This window comes from Chlamydotis macqueenii, chromosome 15, assembly GCF_036417535.1.
Source record: "Chlamydotis macqueenii isolate bChlMac1 chromosome 15, bChlMac1.mat, whole genome shotgun sequence".
Classification (NCBI taxonomy): domain Eukaryota; kingdom Metazoa; phylum Chordata; class Aves; order Otidiformes; family Otididae; genus Chlamydotis; species Chlamydotis macqueenii.
Window position 1 is genome coordinate 1,310,062 of NC_141570.1, and position 13,427 is coordinate 1,323,488.

At 61.6% G+C, this 13,427-nt stretch overlaps 1 protein-coding gene across 1 annotated transcript in view; it reads right to left on the minus strand.

Annotated features, from left to right (window-relative positions):
• Positions 1-1,218: 1,218 nt before the first annotated feature.
• The window catches only part of GRID2IP (Grid2 interacting protein), a 35,078-nt gene continuing 22,869 nt past the window's right edge, over positions 1,219-13,427 (minus strand). Inside the window, exons 10-23 of the mRNA XM_086759790.1 lie at positions 12,603-12,704; positions 12,117-12,214; positions 11,584-11,701; positions 10,877-11,202; positions 10,250-10,663; positions 9,019-9,106; positions 7,778-7,867; positions 6,892-7,088; positions 6,245-6,400; positions 5,062-5,148; positions 4,315-4,444; positions 3,183-3,301; positions 2,584-2,748; positions 1,219-2,183 (exon numbers count right to left, since the gene is read on the minus strand). Of these exons, the coding sequence (XP_086615916.1) occupies positions 2,112-2,183; positions 2,584-2,748; positions 3,183-3,301; positions 4,315-4,444; positions 5,062-5,148; positions 6,245-6,400; positions 6,892-7,088; positions 7,778-7,867; positions 9,019-9,106; positions 10,250-10,663; positions 10,877-11,202; positions 11,584-11,701; positions 12,117-12,214; positions 12,603-12,704 (2,162 nt within the window). The 3' untranslated portion in view covers positions 1,219-2,111. The remainder of the gene's footprint in view (positions 2,184-2,583; positions 2,749-3,182; positions 3,302-4,314; positions 4,445-5,061; positions 5,149-6,244; positions 6,401-6,891; positions 7,089-7,777; positions 7,868-9,018; positions 9,107-10,249; positions 10,664-10,876; positions 11,203-11,583; positions 11,702-12,116; positions 12,215-12,602; positions 12,705-13,427) is intronic.

A 13,427-nucleotide genomic window follows, 5' to 3' on the forward strand; every position in this document is an offset into this window, starting at 1 on the left:
CGGAAGTGCCAGAGGCAGAACTCCTCACACCGTGGCCCGCAGCTATTGCTCAAAGCGGTTTTTGAGGGAACGCAGAGGTGCGCGCAGCCGGGAGGCAGGAGGCAGTAGCTTTATTTTAGGAACAGCTCAGAGGCATTGGGTAGAGATGTGAATATACATAGTCCCATTATCAAATAATGTAACCATACGCCAGATCCTGGTTCTTTGAAAATATTCACATAAAAATACCAAAGGGATCGGAGTTCTCACTATTTTGGAAAGTTACAACATGTAGCAAAACCTATGTACAGCATTTCACATTTTAATGACCGTTTCCGAAGAACCTCCAGTGCTTTAAATAGTGAATATGTTTTTAGAAAAAAAAAAATAAATAAAACCAATGGAATGCAACATCCAAAATGGGAAGAGAAGCTGAGTGAGTGCTGCCCTGTCGCTGCCGTCGGCGTGGAGGAGAGGCAGAGACAGACAGGGCTGGACCACTGGGAACACAACGCTAGAAACTACCTGGCACTTGAAGCTGTATAAACTGAGAACACTTGTGAAAATAAACCTCACCTTCTACAGCAGGGTTTATAAAAATACTGAAAACTGAAGGTTCCGTGGTCATAAGGTTTCCCATAAATAATGCACCGGCTGGCGATGCTGTGCTGGAGCAGAGGCTGCAGTGAGAGCTCCTGCCCTGGCAATGGACGGGAGGGGGTTCCCTACGCTGCGGCTCGCTGCGCTTCCGCGGGGTGGGGTGGCGGAGCGCGGCGGGTTTGGAAGGCAACGGACGCGTTTTGCACGGAGTAATGCCTCGCAACATGAACGCACGGTAGGTTTGCTGCCGCAAAGCTCCCGGGGCACTGCGTTGCCCGGAGGCGTGGGCGCTGACCACGGGACGCTGCTAGCCCTTTCCTCGCGGGGGACGTCGCAGAGGGAGTTAAATCATCTAAACAAGGACCAGACGTTGCTGAAAGATGGATGTGCGTGCTCCTAGAGTCCCCCGGGTACGCTCGGCGTGAAGGACTGGCCGTACAGTAGGGGTTCTCGGGACCCCGGCCCTCAGAGTGACTGAAGGAGGGACAGGGATGCATTCCCACAGGTCTCTGCCCTGCCTCGGGACAGTACGGGGGCTGCAGAGGACTCCTGCTCATTTTTAGGCTACCAGGGGTTCTGTGCTTTCCAAGGAGGCACCAAAATGCTCAAGGGTTTTTGTCTCCTGGCCAGTTCTGCTGAGCTCTTGGGAAGATTTCAGGAGCTGCCAGTCTCTGCCACACCTTCAAGCAGAGCTGACGGCCGGGAAGGACTCCAGGCTTTCCTTCCTCTCCAGCACAGCTGGGTAGAACTGGACTGGGTCCGTATTTGGGACCGCACGGATGTGCCAGAGGGGTTCTGCACGGTCTTATTGCTTTCCATGGACACTGACTGGCAATAGCAGGGGATTAAAGCCCCCGGGCCACCTCCAGCGGTCCCTGCTCCGCCGTTACGGTCTGTTCAGGTGGAGCTCCAGCCCCGTGGTGCAGCTCCAGGGCAGAAGTGCTTAGAGAGGGATTTCAGGGGGGCTCAGCAGCGTTGCCCCTCGGGGTCCCGGGGAGCGGGCGCTGGTGGCAGCTCTCGTCCCCCCGCTCCCTCCCTCGCCTGACCTCTGGCTGCCCAGGGTCTGTGACGGGGCTCTGACCCCGGCCCGAGGCTGGCGGGACCAGCGGCGCCTGCCTGGGGAAAGCTGCATGCTGTAAGGGCGGGCTCCGCGCGCAGCCACGCTCGGGACGTGGAGGGGGTCTCCAGCGGCTGCTGGTGCCAGTGAGACGTGTTCTGGAAACATGGGAGAGTGGCGTTTTACCCAGATCTATCTGAAATGCTTTACCCGGTAATAGGCTGGAAATGGAGGACGCTAAGAAAGCCGTTGTCAAAAGCAGCGCCGTGTTTACCTTCCTGTCCCTGTCCCTCACCCTCGCATCCACCCACCGTCACCTACGGTGTCTTTCCGGTGTCCAAACTGCCCTGACCCTCAGTCCGTGCTTCCGCTTGGTGGTAGCAGGCGACAGCAGCATATTTACAACCCAACTCAACGGGAGCAAATTGCACTTTGTTGGCAATAAATTGTTGCGCCTCAGATCGCTGCGGGCCCATCACCAGGCAAGGGGGGAGATCATCCTGGGGCTGCGCTGGCTCTCGCCGACCTGCACGTCGCTGAGCGCCCGCTGCGGGGAGAGAGCAAGAAGCGGGAGGTGAGGAGCAGGCAAGGGCAGCTGGCGTGGACAGCGAGGTATTTCGGTGGTACTGACCACGACAGACTTTTAATTCTGCCCCAGCTTCCCGCTGGACAAACCCTGCCGGTCCTTGCATCCACTTTGTGATGCTCCAACCCAGCCTTTGTTAACCAAGAACGTCAGCATGTGCTTCGCTCTCCGCGGGGCTGGTACTCGGACCATCAGCCCGCGCCTCAGCCTCCTGCACCGGCCAGCCGACCTGTGCGTTAGGAAAATTGCCCTTCACAGGCACAAACCTCGTCTCGTTCCCACAGCTCACACGCAATTAAAACGCTTCACTGACATCTGGCAGGAAACCCCTTGCTGGCTGGCTTTGGGAAGGCCAACTCACCTCAAACTTGCTCATGAATTCTGCAAAAATGCCAAAGAAAGCTTCAGAAGTTGTCATTTTCGAGTCTTCCCCGAAGAAGGACAACACCTTGCTGAACTCTTCCATGGCCTTGTGCTGCAGGTCATCCAGGGATCGCATGGCAGGCTGGGCGCTCTCCAGGAAAGACTGGGAGAAATGGCTAAGGGAAAAGAGCTGCCCTGCGGGCCTGGACGGGTCGGGAGCACCTCTGCTCATGGCAGCGCTGGGTTTCACCCCGGGTCTCAGACAGGCCCTGCTGCAGATGCCGGCTGCGGCCACATGCGGAGGGAGCCCGCCGGCACGCTCGGCTGTCCCTAAAGAAGGGATGACTTGGAAAGCTTCCCGGCCTTGTGGCACCGGGTTTCTGCCTCGCAGAGGATGCGAAGTGGTGGTTACGGCAAGAGCTGTTTCCCTAAGAGCGAGGGGCGGGTGGAGATTTCCACCCCGCGCTCAGCGAGTGCCGAGATGGCGCGTGCCGGCCGGCCGGGCGCTGCTTACCACGGAGGCATAAAGCCAGCGCAGTGGTTTTACTGGCAGGCGGCGAGTCCTGCGGGTGATTTGCCCCTTTGCCAGAAGGATACGGTCATCACAATGGCAAATCTGTCCTCGGCGGTGGCCGGCATGTTGTGGCAAGCCATCTGTATGTCACTGACGGTGGTGTGCAGGTCCTTCAGGTCCGCCGTCAGCGTCCTCTGGTTCACTGCGTGAGAGAGAGGAGTCAGCCCCGGGTGCAGACTCGGGTCTGGCTTGCTTCCCGCGGCGGAGCGAGGGCAGCGAGCGTGGGCATCGCTCAGGGTGGTTCAGGCTGTCTGTCTACGTGGCTCTGCACAACCCGCCCGCGTTGGCCAGGGCGTGGTGGACAACCAGACCGTCCTGCTGGCCTCCAGCACGATGCCAGCAGCCGTCACTGGGCGCTTGGGCCAAGGGATGCCAGGAACCTCAAAAGGAGCTTGGAACGGGCCAAGCGTGAGGAGCACGCGGGAGTCAGCAGCACGTGGGCGGTGAGGGATACACAGGTACCCTTCACTGGGGGAAAATTTACATCTCCAGGCCTGGATTTTCTCCTTTATTTATCCACTGTAGCACCGATTCCCAAGGGAATTACTCAATGGCAGCGGATGCTGTGTAAGGGAGCGCAGCCCGTGCTTTGCGTGCGGCCAGCCTGTTGTGACAGCACCAGCGCCAGGGGATGGATGACAACCCCCGCATCTACGGGACTTGGTTTTCATTGCAACCAGTGAAGCCGTGTCATCCTCAGCCAGCGTGACACAGCTGCGACTGGACTGTGAACCCGAAACACGAGGGGTGCTGTACACTCTGTACCGCGCGCGATTGCAGGCAGGAACGATGCCGGCGCCGGCGCCGGGGAGGCTGCACACCAGGTATGGAAGGAGGCAGAGGCTGAGGGCTCCTGGCCCTTCCCCTTTCCATGCCTCAGTTGCTCTTACAAGATCGCTCTGAACTCGATTCAGGTCAGGGACAGAGCCTTCTCCGGACGCTCCCACATGCAGCAGCGTGGGACAGATGGGCCCTGCCCTGTCACTAAGCGGTCCCTCCCTAGCCCCGTCCTCTCGCTCAGGACCGTCTCTCACTTGCCTGGGCCTCCATCCCCCTCGTGCCAATGCTGTGCAGCCCACGGCCGGTTCTAGACCGTACAAAACCAAGAGGCAGCACAAGGGAACAGGTTGCTTGCGGATGCTCTTGTTCCTTTACCTTTGGCAGCGAGCGGCACTGTAGGAAGATCCTTGGCAAAGCCCAGGAGCTCTGGGAAGTGTTGGCTAAGTGATTTGGCAAGAATGTGCAGGAAGGTGGATTTCCCATCGACGGTCTTGGTTGTGTTCAGCTACGGCAAAGCAAAACGAGTGAGGGGGGTCCTGCGCAGAGGAGAGCGGGTTTTGCCGAGCAGCCAGATATGCGGGGGCTCTGTTCTGCCCGGCTCACCCTGCGTTCACGTGCGTGGCCATTCCCAGCCATGCTACGTGGATTAATGTTTAAATATACATTTAATGTTTACACAGCGTGGTACGCCCAGATCAGCGGCGTCGAGATGCTAAGCAATGCCTCCCTCCCGCAGGGCAGGGCTGCCGCCCCGTCCCCCACCCCTCAGCAGTCCCACAGCCACCCGCACAGGATGAAGACCTTCGTTTTCTGCCTTCACCTTCTCCCCCCACGCCAGCCAGAAGGCCGTGGGCTCTGGCCAGCCTCACACCTTTGTGCAGGTCTCATGCCCCAGCATGCTGAAGGATCAGACCACCATTAGGGCCTCTCTGAAGTCACCCCTGTGCATCCATCCCAGCAATCCCACCGGTTCCCTGCGCCTCCATCCCAGCCATCCCACCGGTTCCCCCTCTGGCAGCCGCTGCACCCAGGAGCATTGTACAAGGACAGCGCGATAAACCGGGCACTTGGAGCTCCCGGCACTGGTGCCTTCTGCACAGGAACCAGCATGTTCCATCTTACCTCGGTGAGGAAGTTGATTTTAAAGCCTGTTGTTTTGCTGGTCTTGGGCTGCCCGTTGTTCAGATAGTTTCCCATCGCCAGCACAAACTGCAAAGAGAAACCTCAGTGAATGGGTGCCCAGCACATGGATCGGCCCATCGCCCATCGCGCTCGGTTCGGGGTCACGGAGACCTCCCAGGTGTGGCAGGAGCAGAGGGAAAAACCTCCCTCTGGCTGCAGGGTGGTGGGAGAGCCCCCTTTTGTGTGATGGGTCCCGTCTGCAAGGGTGCAGGCGTACATGTTAGCACAGCCTTTCGCAGCTGTTACCTGCAGATCTTTTGGGGGATCTGTTAAAGGGAACAGTGCCCCAGCAGAGCCAGCTCGCTCCTCCGCAACGCTCCCATTCCCTGTGCTGCGGCTGTGCAGCGCCGCAGGCAGAGCAGGGCTGCGGGCTGGGCTCGCCCAAGTCCTGACGTCCCTCCTGGCGAGGAGCGGGGACCTCAGGACCGCCTGGATTTCAGCCTGGGACTCTGGATTTCTGTTCACCGCCCGTTAATGTGCAACCAGCCGTGCCCCCCAAGGACCTGACGAGGTGTTGGGGAGTGACTGGCCAGGAGCCACCAAGGAGGTTCGTCTCTCATCTGGAAATGCCTTTTGTCACATCATGTCCTCATTTATGCCACTTGCTTTTTTAAAAGCAAACCGAAATGAATTAACGTTAATTTGGGGCAGCTCGTCTCAGCAGGGTCAAGGAGCAGCTGACGCAGGATTTGTTCTCAGTGCCCCTCTGCCAGGCACAGCCCGTCCCCGGGACCCCGAAGGCACCTCCTCAGAGGGACGGGCAGCGTGTGGGACCCCTCCTGCACCGCAGCAGGGCTGGCACCAGCCCACAGCCATGGGACCAGCCTGCAGCACTGCCTGCACGCGGACACGCACGCAGCGACTGCCTGGCCAAACCCCACACCCTCCAGCCCCATCGCAGCCGACGGACGACATCGGTGGGCTCCCACACCGAGGGGTTTCTGGCCCCATCCCCACCGCCCGTACCAGCGAGAGCTGCCCAGGGATGGAGCCTGGCTGAGCCGGACCCAGAGGGGCCAGGACACAGCCCTGGGGCTGGAGCTCTGCTCCGGCGGCTCGCGGGTGCTCCCGTGGGCGCCGGTGGCCCGCGGTGGCTGTGAGCAGAGGCAAGGGCTGTTCTGACCTCCAGGATCTTAGCCAGCTTCTTGCTGCTCTTCAGCTCTAGGGAGGCCTTGCAGATGCACTCGTAGCTAGCTTTGATCTCCTCCGTCTTCTCCTGCAGAGTGGTCTTAAAATGCAGGCTGCGCAGGCGGATCTTGTACTCGGGTACCGACAACATCTGAGGACAAACGAAGGAGAACATTACCGCTGTCACCATCAGCCGTAGTCCCTCCTGCGTGGTGTTTCTCCTGGCATGTGTCCCCGTATGCGCTCGTTAGCGCAGGCGACGCTAGGCCGGCTGCCGCAGCTCATGGAGCACGGCCGGCCTGCTGCCACGGGACAGGAACGTCTCATGCCGATACCTACGGGTGACTTTGTCACAGAAAGTAAGTTGGAGGTGGGCAAAGTCACTCCTGCCATGGAGTAAACATTCTGGTGCGCTTTAGCTGTAAAACAGCCGCTGTGGGAGCTGCCGGACACCTCGGGCACCAGCCCGAGCATCGCTGGGCGTCCCTCTGACCAGTGCCACCAGCCCTTCCCATCCACGGTGTGCTGACCATGTCCACTCTGCTGTGTGTTCCCCTCCCCTCCAGCTGGCAGCGGGACATGCCGGGGACGCCGCGCATGCGGAGCCCCTCGCTCCTGGGGCGCGTCCCTGCCCGCAGGTACCTGCAGCACAAACTGGTCGGGCTCGCTCAGCTTCCCGGGGTTCTCCTTGTAGCTCTGGAAGCGCTGGACTTCCTCCCCGTCCGGGGCGTACAGCAAGAGCTGCTTGATGTGGGAAGGCTCCAGGCGGTCCGTCTCCATCGTCATGAGGATCTGGCGCAGCTCGATGTGCGAGAGCTTCAGGTGGGCTATCAGGATGGCTGGGGGCAAGGGAGGCATGTCACTTGGGTGGGGAGGAGGACCGGACCCCGAGGGGCAGGACGGGGCCAGGAGGCAAAGCTCAGTCTCTCCACGATGTGAGAGTGGCGTGGGCTTCTCCATGTGCCCGCGCTGGCCCAGGGTCAGCCCTGGGGAGAGGGGACCCGAGGGGTGGCTCTGCTCTTGCAGACCCCCAGGGTATGGCAGCGTCGTGCGTGGCCATCACCAAGGCATCAGGCTGGACTGCTCTGGACGCCATCCCCAGCGCCTCCTCCTCTCCCACATCGCCCACGGCCAGGGGCTCGCGGGGTCCCCCCACACCCTCCCACCCTCCCTCCTCCACGTCCTGGGGAAGCGGCACTGACCCCTCCTTGGCGGGGGGGGGGCCGCACACCCTTGCTGCCCCACGGGGCCGTGCAAGCTCTTCCCTTCTCCGTCCCCAGGCCAATGAGCCACATCCCATCGCCGTCCTTTCCCACAAAGCTGCCTTCTCCCCGCTCCCCCGGGCTGAGCCCATCCCGGAGGAGCTCCAGGCTGCAGGAACAGCCCAGCCCAGCAGAACTGTACTGGGATTGCGCTCATGGGATCGTGCTCATGAAGCCTCCTTCCTTTTACCTTTCCAGTTCTCTACATCCCTGTCCCATCTCTGGGCCCATTTCGGGGGGGTACATTTGCCGGGATGTTTACTTACATGTGTTGTAGGCCTTTTTGTGGGACAAAATTTCAACCACGTCTTTCTTTTTAAAGTTTTCAGGCATGAGAGTTGGCTCTGGAAGAGAAACTGAAAGATTTAATCACAGGTAAGGACAGGCTCAGCCGGCTCCAGCAGGAAGAAAACTCCTGAAAACAGTGAAACCATGAATGAAAGGGGAGAACTGATGCTTTGCACACAGCAATGGCTCCGGGAATCCTTGAATTCTGCGATTCAAAGATCTCCTCAATGGAGGACTCAGCTGGAGCTGAAAAAGGCAAAACGAAAGGTGAAACACACAGAAAATCCCAGACTGCCCAGAAACATCCCGACAAAGACACCCCTGAGAAGAATCCCATTTCACCCCGCTGCCGCCGCCAGTCCCGTCCGTATCTGCCCGCTCCCGCCCGGCTCTGCCCGCGCGGCCGTCGTGCATCGCGTCCCTCGCGGCACAGCTCAGCCATCCCACGGGCATTTTCCTTCTCCCAGTGTAAATGGGGCAGCACCCAGAAATCCCGGTGGGTGGGCAGGAGAGCCCGTCGGTGGGTCTGCAGAAGACCCCCACCCAAGGGCAATGGGAAGGCTGCACTGGTGGGCAGCTACGGACCCCACACGTGGGTCTGGGGGGAACGAACGTGCTCTGTATGTAAAAAGACAAGCGTTGCTCGCAATGCCCTCTATGGACAGATAAATGTTTTCACGGCTTTCTCAGAGCTGAGTTCTCAAAGCAATTCTCTCCCTCATCTGCAGCACAGCCCGGTGCCGGTGCCCGCCGGCAGCCTGGCCGTCCTTACGGCACGGACCGCGACACGCGGAGGCCGTGCACGGGTCGCTGTAACGTGTGGTGGGGGTCTGAGCCTCCGCCACATTGCGGACCGGGCCGCTCACGGCACCGGTGCCCCGCGGCAGGGGGATGGCCGGGCACGGCGCTGCGAGAGCCGGGAAGCAGCGCTGAGCACAACAGGGAGCGAAACCCTCCAGCGGAGTTTCCCTGCCCCGATCGACTGAAATGCGGAGAGAAAACAGAGAATGGCAGCCAAGAGAATTAAGGGAGATGGCGAAACGATCTCCACCTTAATGATCTGCTGTGCCACTGGCCACAAACCCTGAGCATGAATGAATTCTGTGCCATGGGTGATGCTAGGACCAGGCGTTGCCTTGCTGCCCACCAAGCCCCAGTTCCTCCCAGTGCCCCGGTCTCTGGCCAGTTCCAGGACCTGCTCTGGGGCTCAGGTACTTACTCGTAGGCTTCTGCGTGCCAAAGTGCAGCTCCAGGTCCAGGTATTTGACCATATCGCTCAACTTGTCGTAATCCGAGTCCTCCCCGAGCTGCAGGAGGAGGAAGAGTCAGGAGCTGCGCCGGCGCAGGGGACAGCCCGACGCCGGGCCACCTCCCCTCCGCCCCACGCCAAGCCCTGCGTCCCGAGAAGAAACCAGGACGGGCTGATGGCGCCGTCCTGTACCTGGAGACCCAGGCACCGTAAACCCTGTGCAGAAACCAGAGCCTGGCGAGCCGCTCACCTCTGCGGAGGCGGCTCCCACACGGGTTGCTCAGCCTGTCTGGTGGCACCCGTCAGCATGTCCCTGCACCCCGCAGCTGGCGGCACTGCCCCGCTTCACTGAAGGACAAAGCGGGAATCCCAGAAACTGCGGGGATTTTTTTTTGCGTACAATAAAATAACTGGGAAAAGCGTCTTGTTCCCAGAGCGCTGGGGAGAGGGACCTGCGGGATTCCAGGTGCTTGCTGCAGGTGGGTGCCCGTGGGACAGGAAGGTGATTGCACTCCCCCTCTGCCTGCTCAGGGCGCAGGGTGGGGCACATCCAAACACATCCGTCACCGTGAGAGGCGCAGAGGCTGGGGCTAAGCGCCAGGGAGGGCAGCTTCTCCCTTCGGGGGCTCGAGTCCACCTCCAGGGCTCTGCACCTCTTCAAGCCCGCGACGCCAAAGGATCATCACAGCTAGTCTCGCTGCTCGCCTCCGCTTCCCCCCTCCGCTGCCCTCCCTGCCTCGGTGCTCTCCTCACCACTCCGCTTTCAACCACCCTCCCGGTTTGCCAGTGGCAGAACCTCCTACAGCTGCAGAACACGTCCGAAGGCAGCTCCTGCCCACGTCAACCCTCAGAGAGCAGAAAAGCAAGCGCTCCCCAGCACGCCGCAGGGAAAAAAATGCATTTCGGGTGCTTTCCAGAGCCTCTTGTCGTCCCAACAGTTTTGGTCCAAACAATTAAAAAGAAGAAAATAAATACGAGGCTTTCTGGAACACCTTCAGGGTTCGTTCCCTTGGCCAAGGCATTGAACGTGTGGGCCAGCAAGAGGTCAGGACGCCATGTCCAGACATGGGACAGCCCCCAGCGCTCTGGGCACGAGGAGGGCAGTGCCCACCGATGCTCCCACCGACCTGCGCAGCCTCGGCACAGGCAACCGCTCCCCAGACGGGGGTTTGGACCCTCGCCCCCCGCCGCCAGGCCATACCTGTCCCCAGATGGTCCCTTCCGAGTTCTCCACCTGTTCCCACCGCAGCCTCTTGACGCTCATGTGGTTGGACTCGCTCCGGCGGTGCAGCAGCCCCCGGTGCAGGGGGGGGGCACAGGGCACCGGGGGAGGCGGCGGCGGGGGCGGCGGGGGCGGGATGGGGTGCAGGTGGCCGACGAGGGATTTGGGGGCAGGTGACGTGCCGGCCTTCGTGGCCTCTGCCTTGGTGGGGACGGTCTGGGGGTCGTGGAACGGCAAGGGGGGCGGTGGCGGCGGGGGGCTGAGCGGCGGCGGGGGGATGTGGTCTGAGAGCGTGGAGTAGGTGAGGGAGCTGCCCTCGTCACTGCTGCTGATGTACTCGCTGCTGCTGACGTCGTTGGTGACGTAGCTGCCCTGGTCATCGTGGAAACTCATCTGGGAGGGAGCAGAGGCTGAGGGTGGCACCTCGTCCTCCACCCACCCACCCTTTGGGGGGGTCCTGCCCCAGAGCGGGGCAGCCCTTGCCCCCCTTCACACCCGCAGAGCCCCAGGACTCGGCACCCTTCCCGGTGCGGCGCAGGCTGCGCGATGGACGCTCCACGGCCAGGACAGGGACCATGCACCGAGCCACCCCAGCGCCACGCTCACCTCCTCGTAGTCGTTCTCGGGGGTGAGGAAATCATCCACGATGGTGACGCGGTGTCCCAGCTGCTCGCTGAGGGCGCTGAGGAATCGGTCGGTGTCGCGGCTGCGCGGGGGCCTGGAGAAGGTGAAGAGCTTCCTCCGTCGCGACAGTGGGCTGAGCGGGTAGTCCCGGTGCTTGGGGGACGGGGCTGGGCTGCTGTCGAGGCTGACGTAGGGGTTGGACTCGGTGCTGCTCGGGGAGGCCACGCTGCTGTGCAGGCGGTAGTAGCACTGCTGGGAGGCCAGAGGCTCGCTCGGCCATGAGATCGCCATCCCCGCCTTGCGAGCACCTGCGGGACAGAGCGCTGCCGAGGGGGTCCTGCTGCGCGCGCTCCCCCGAGCCCCAACCCGCGGGCTGCGGTGAGCCCCCGCGCTGAGGGTGATGTGAGATAACGGCACGGCTTGCGGGGAAGAGAGCTGCCCCGGGCAGTGCCCCACGCTGCGCAGCCGTGCCCTGGGGTCCTGCGGGATTTGCCATCCCACACGCTCCGGATGCTCAGGTGCAGCGTTGCAGGAGCCATCACTGGGCTCACGCATGGCATTGTCACTGCTTCGTTATAAAACGGCACCGAGAGAAAGGTGTCTTCTCCTCCGCCAGCCTGGCCAGCACCATCCGCCATCACCTGACAGCCCCCAAACTGCCTCTCACGCCACGGGAAGGTGGACGCTACCTGCAGCGTGTGCCGGCTCCGGGGCAGGCGGCGACGCTCTGTGCCGGGCAGCGTTACCCATCTTGCCAGCAAAGCTGCCGATCAGGCGGTTCTCTAATTCTGCGTAGACAGCCGACATCTGAAACAAAAAGGGCAAAGAGCTGCTTGCTGTCCATGCCCGAACGGAGACGGAGCTCGCGGAGAACCCAGAGACCCGCGATGTCCTGGGGCGGGACAGCCGCCGCGGACCCAGCAGCCCCCAATCTCTTTAGGGGATGCTTCACCCCAACCCAAGGCTGCTCCGCCTTTTCCGAATGTCCCCAAGAGCTGCCGGAAGACGCTGACAGACACCAGCCCTGTTAAACCGACCGCCCAGGGCAGGGATCTCGGCGGCGAGCTCGGGGCAGGGCTGTTGTCAGCTACCAGCAGGCATTTACACGCAGACGCATCCTTCCCCCATTCCCTTCTTCCGCTTTTGTTGACCCTCCCTGTGAAGGTGATGGTCCCGAAGCACTTCCCAGGGGCATCCCCTCTCCAGCCCCACCGGGTCGCACCATTTTGGGGTTGGGTGTCTCTGGGAGGGATGTGCCGTCACCAGCCTGCCTCTCTCCGGGGATCAGGCGAACCGGGACCTCCACAGTATCGCTCTGGCCTGCCGGGGAAGGAAGAGACAAACCCGTCAGGACCTCTCCCGCCTCTGCGCCCAGGGGCTCCCGATGGTCCTGACCCGTCAAGGTCCCCCATCTCCTGCTGGGACCCGCAGCTTCTTTCTCTATAAAATGAGAACGTTATTTAGGTCTCAGTCTACCCAGCTGGTAGATTCGGAAGCTGCCTATAAATCCGCAGGACCGGAGCAGTGCTGCGTTCCTCACAAGTGCCGCGCGCAGCGGGACAGTGCCGAGTGAGGAGTTTCCATCACGGCATTTCAGGGGAAGAGGCATCACCCAGGGCACACGCAGGAGCTTGCACCACGTCGAGAACTCTCCAGGCATCAGGACGCCATGGGCGTTTGGTTTTTGCACAACGCCCCGGTCACCCACCTGCTGCCCCCGCTTCCTCAGGGCGGGGGGTGCGAAGGCTTCCCCGGCACAAGGAGGCCCCTCGAACGGAGCTGCGGTAGCGGTCCTCTGCTTCCGGCTCAGCTGCAGCGGAAAAACCCTGCGTAAGGCACGGCCGGTGCGTGCCGGACCCCGCAGCCCCCCCGTTCCTCCTCGCCACGACACGGGGCTCCCCCAGGCCCCTCGCACTGGCAGCTGCTCCCTGAGCCCCGCGCTTGCCCGCGACCCCGTGCTGGCCCTGCAGCTGCCCCTAGCCCCGGGTCACCGCTCACCCCATCCCCACGCTGGCCCCGGGGAGCGCGGCAGGGTACAAACGCTCCTGCAGGCACAGGGCAGAGGGATGGATGGATGCCCAAAGATGGGACATGCAACTGCTTTTTCCAGCAGGATTGGCATCCACCAGCTTATGGTGCCCGTGAAGCTCCAGCCCTGAGCTGGGCTGGTCCGGCGGGACCCAGCTAACTCCTTCGTGCCCTCAAGGGACAAGGTAGGAGAGGGGCCAGCACCGAAACGCTGCCCGGAAGAACCACGTTGTCTAACGGATTGGTCCGTGTGCCGTTCGGTGTGGCAGCTCAGAGGCTCGGACTTACAGCAGGATGAAGACGGCAGAGCATCAGTCTCCGTGGTATCCGACAGACCAATGCTCAGACAGCCCGAAACACACAAACGCCAGAGATTGCCACCGAGTGTGGGAGAAGCCCAGGTGAGGGACCAACCCAAACTCTGAGATCTCTGGCCATCACGCTTCCAAGGATGGACACACACGTCATGCACCAGCACAACCAGAACTTCCCGTGGCCGGAGACT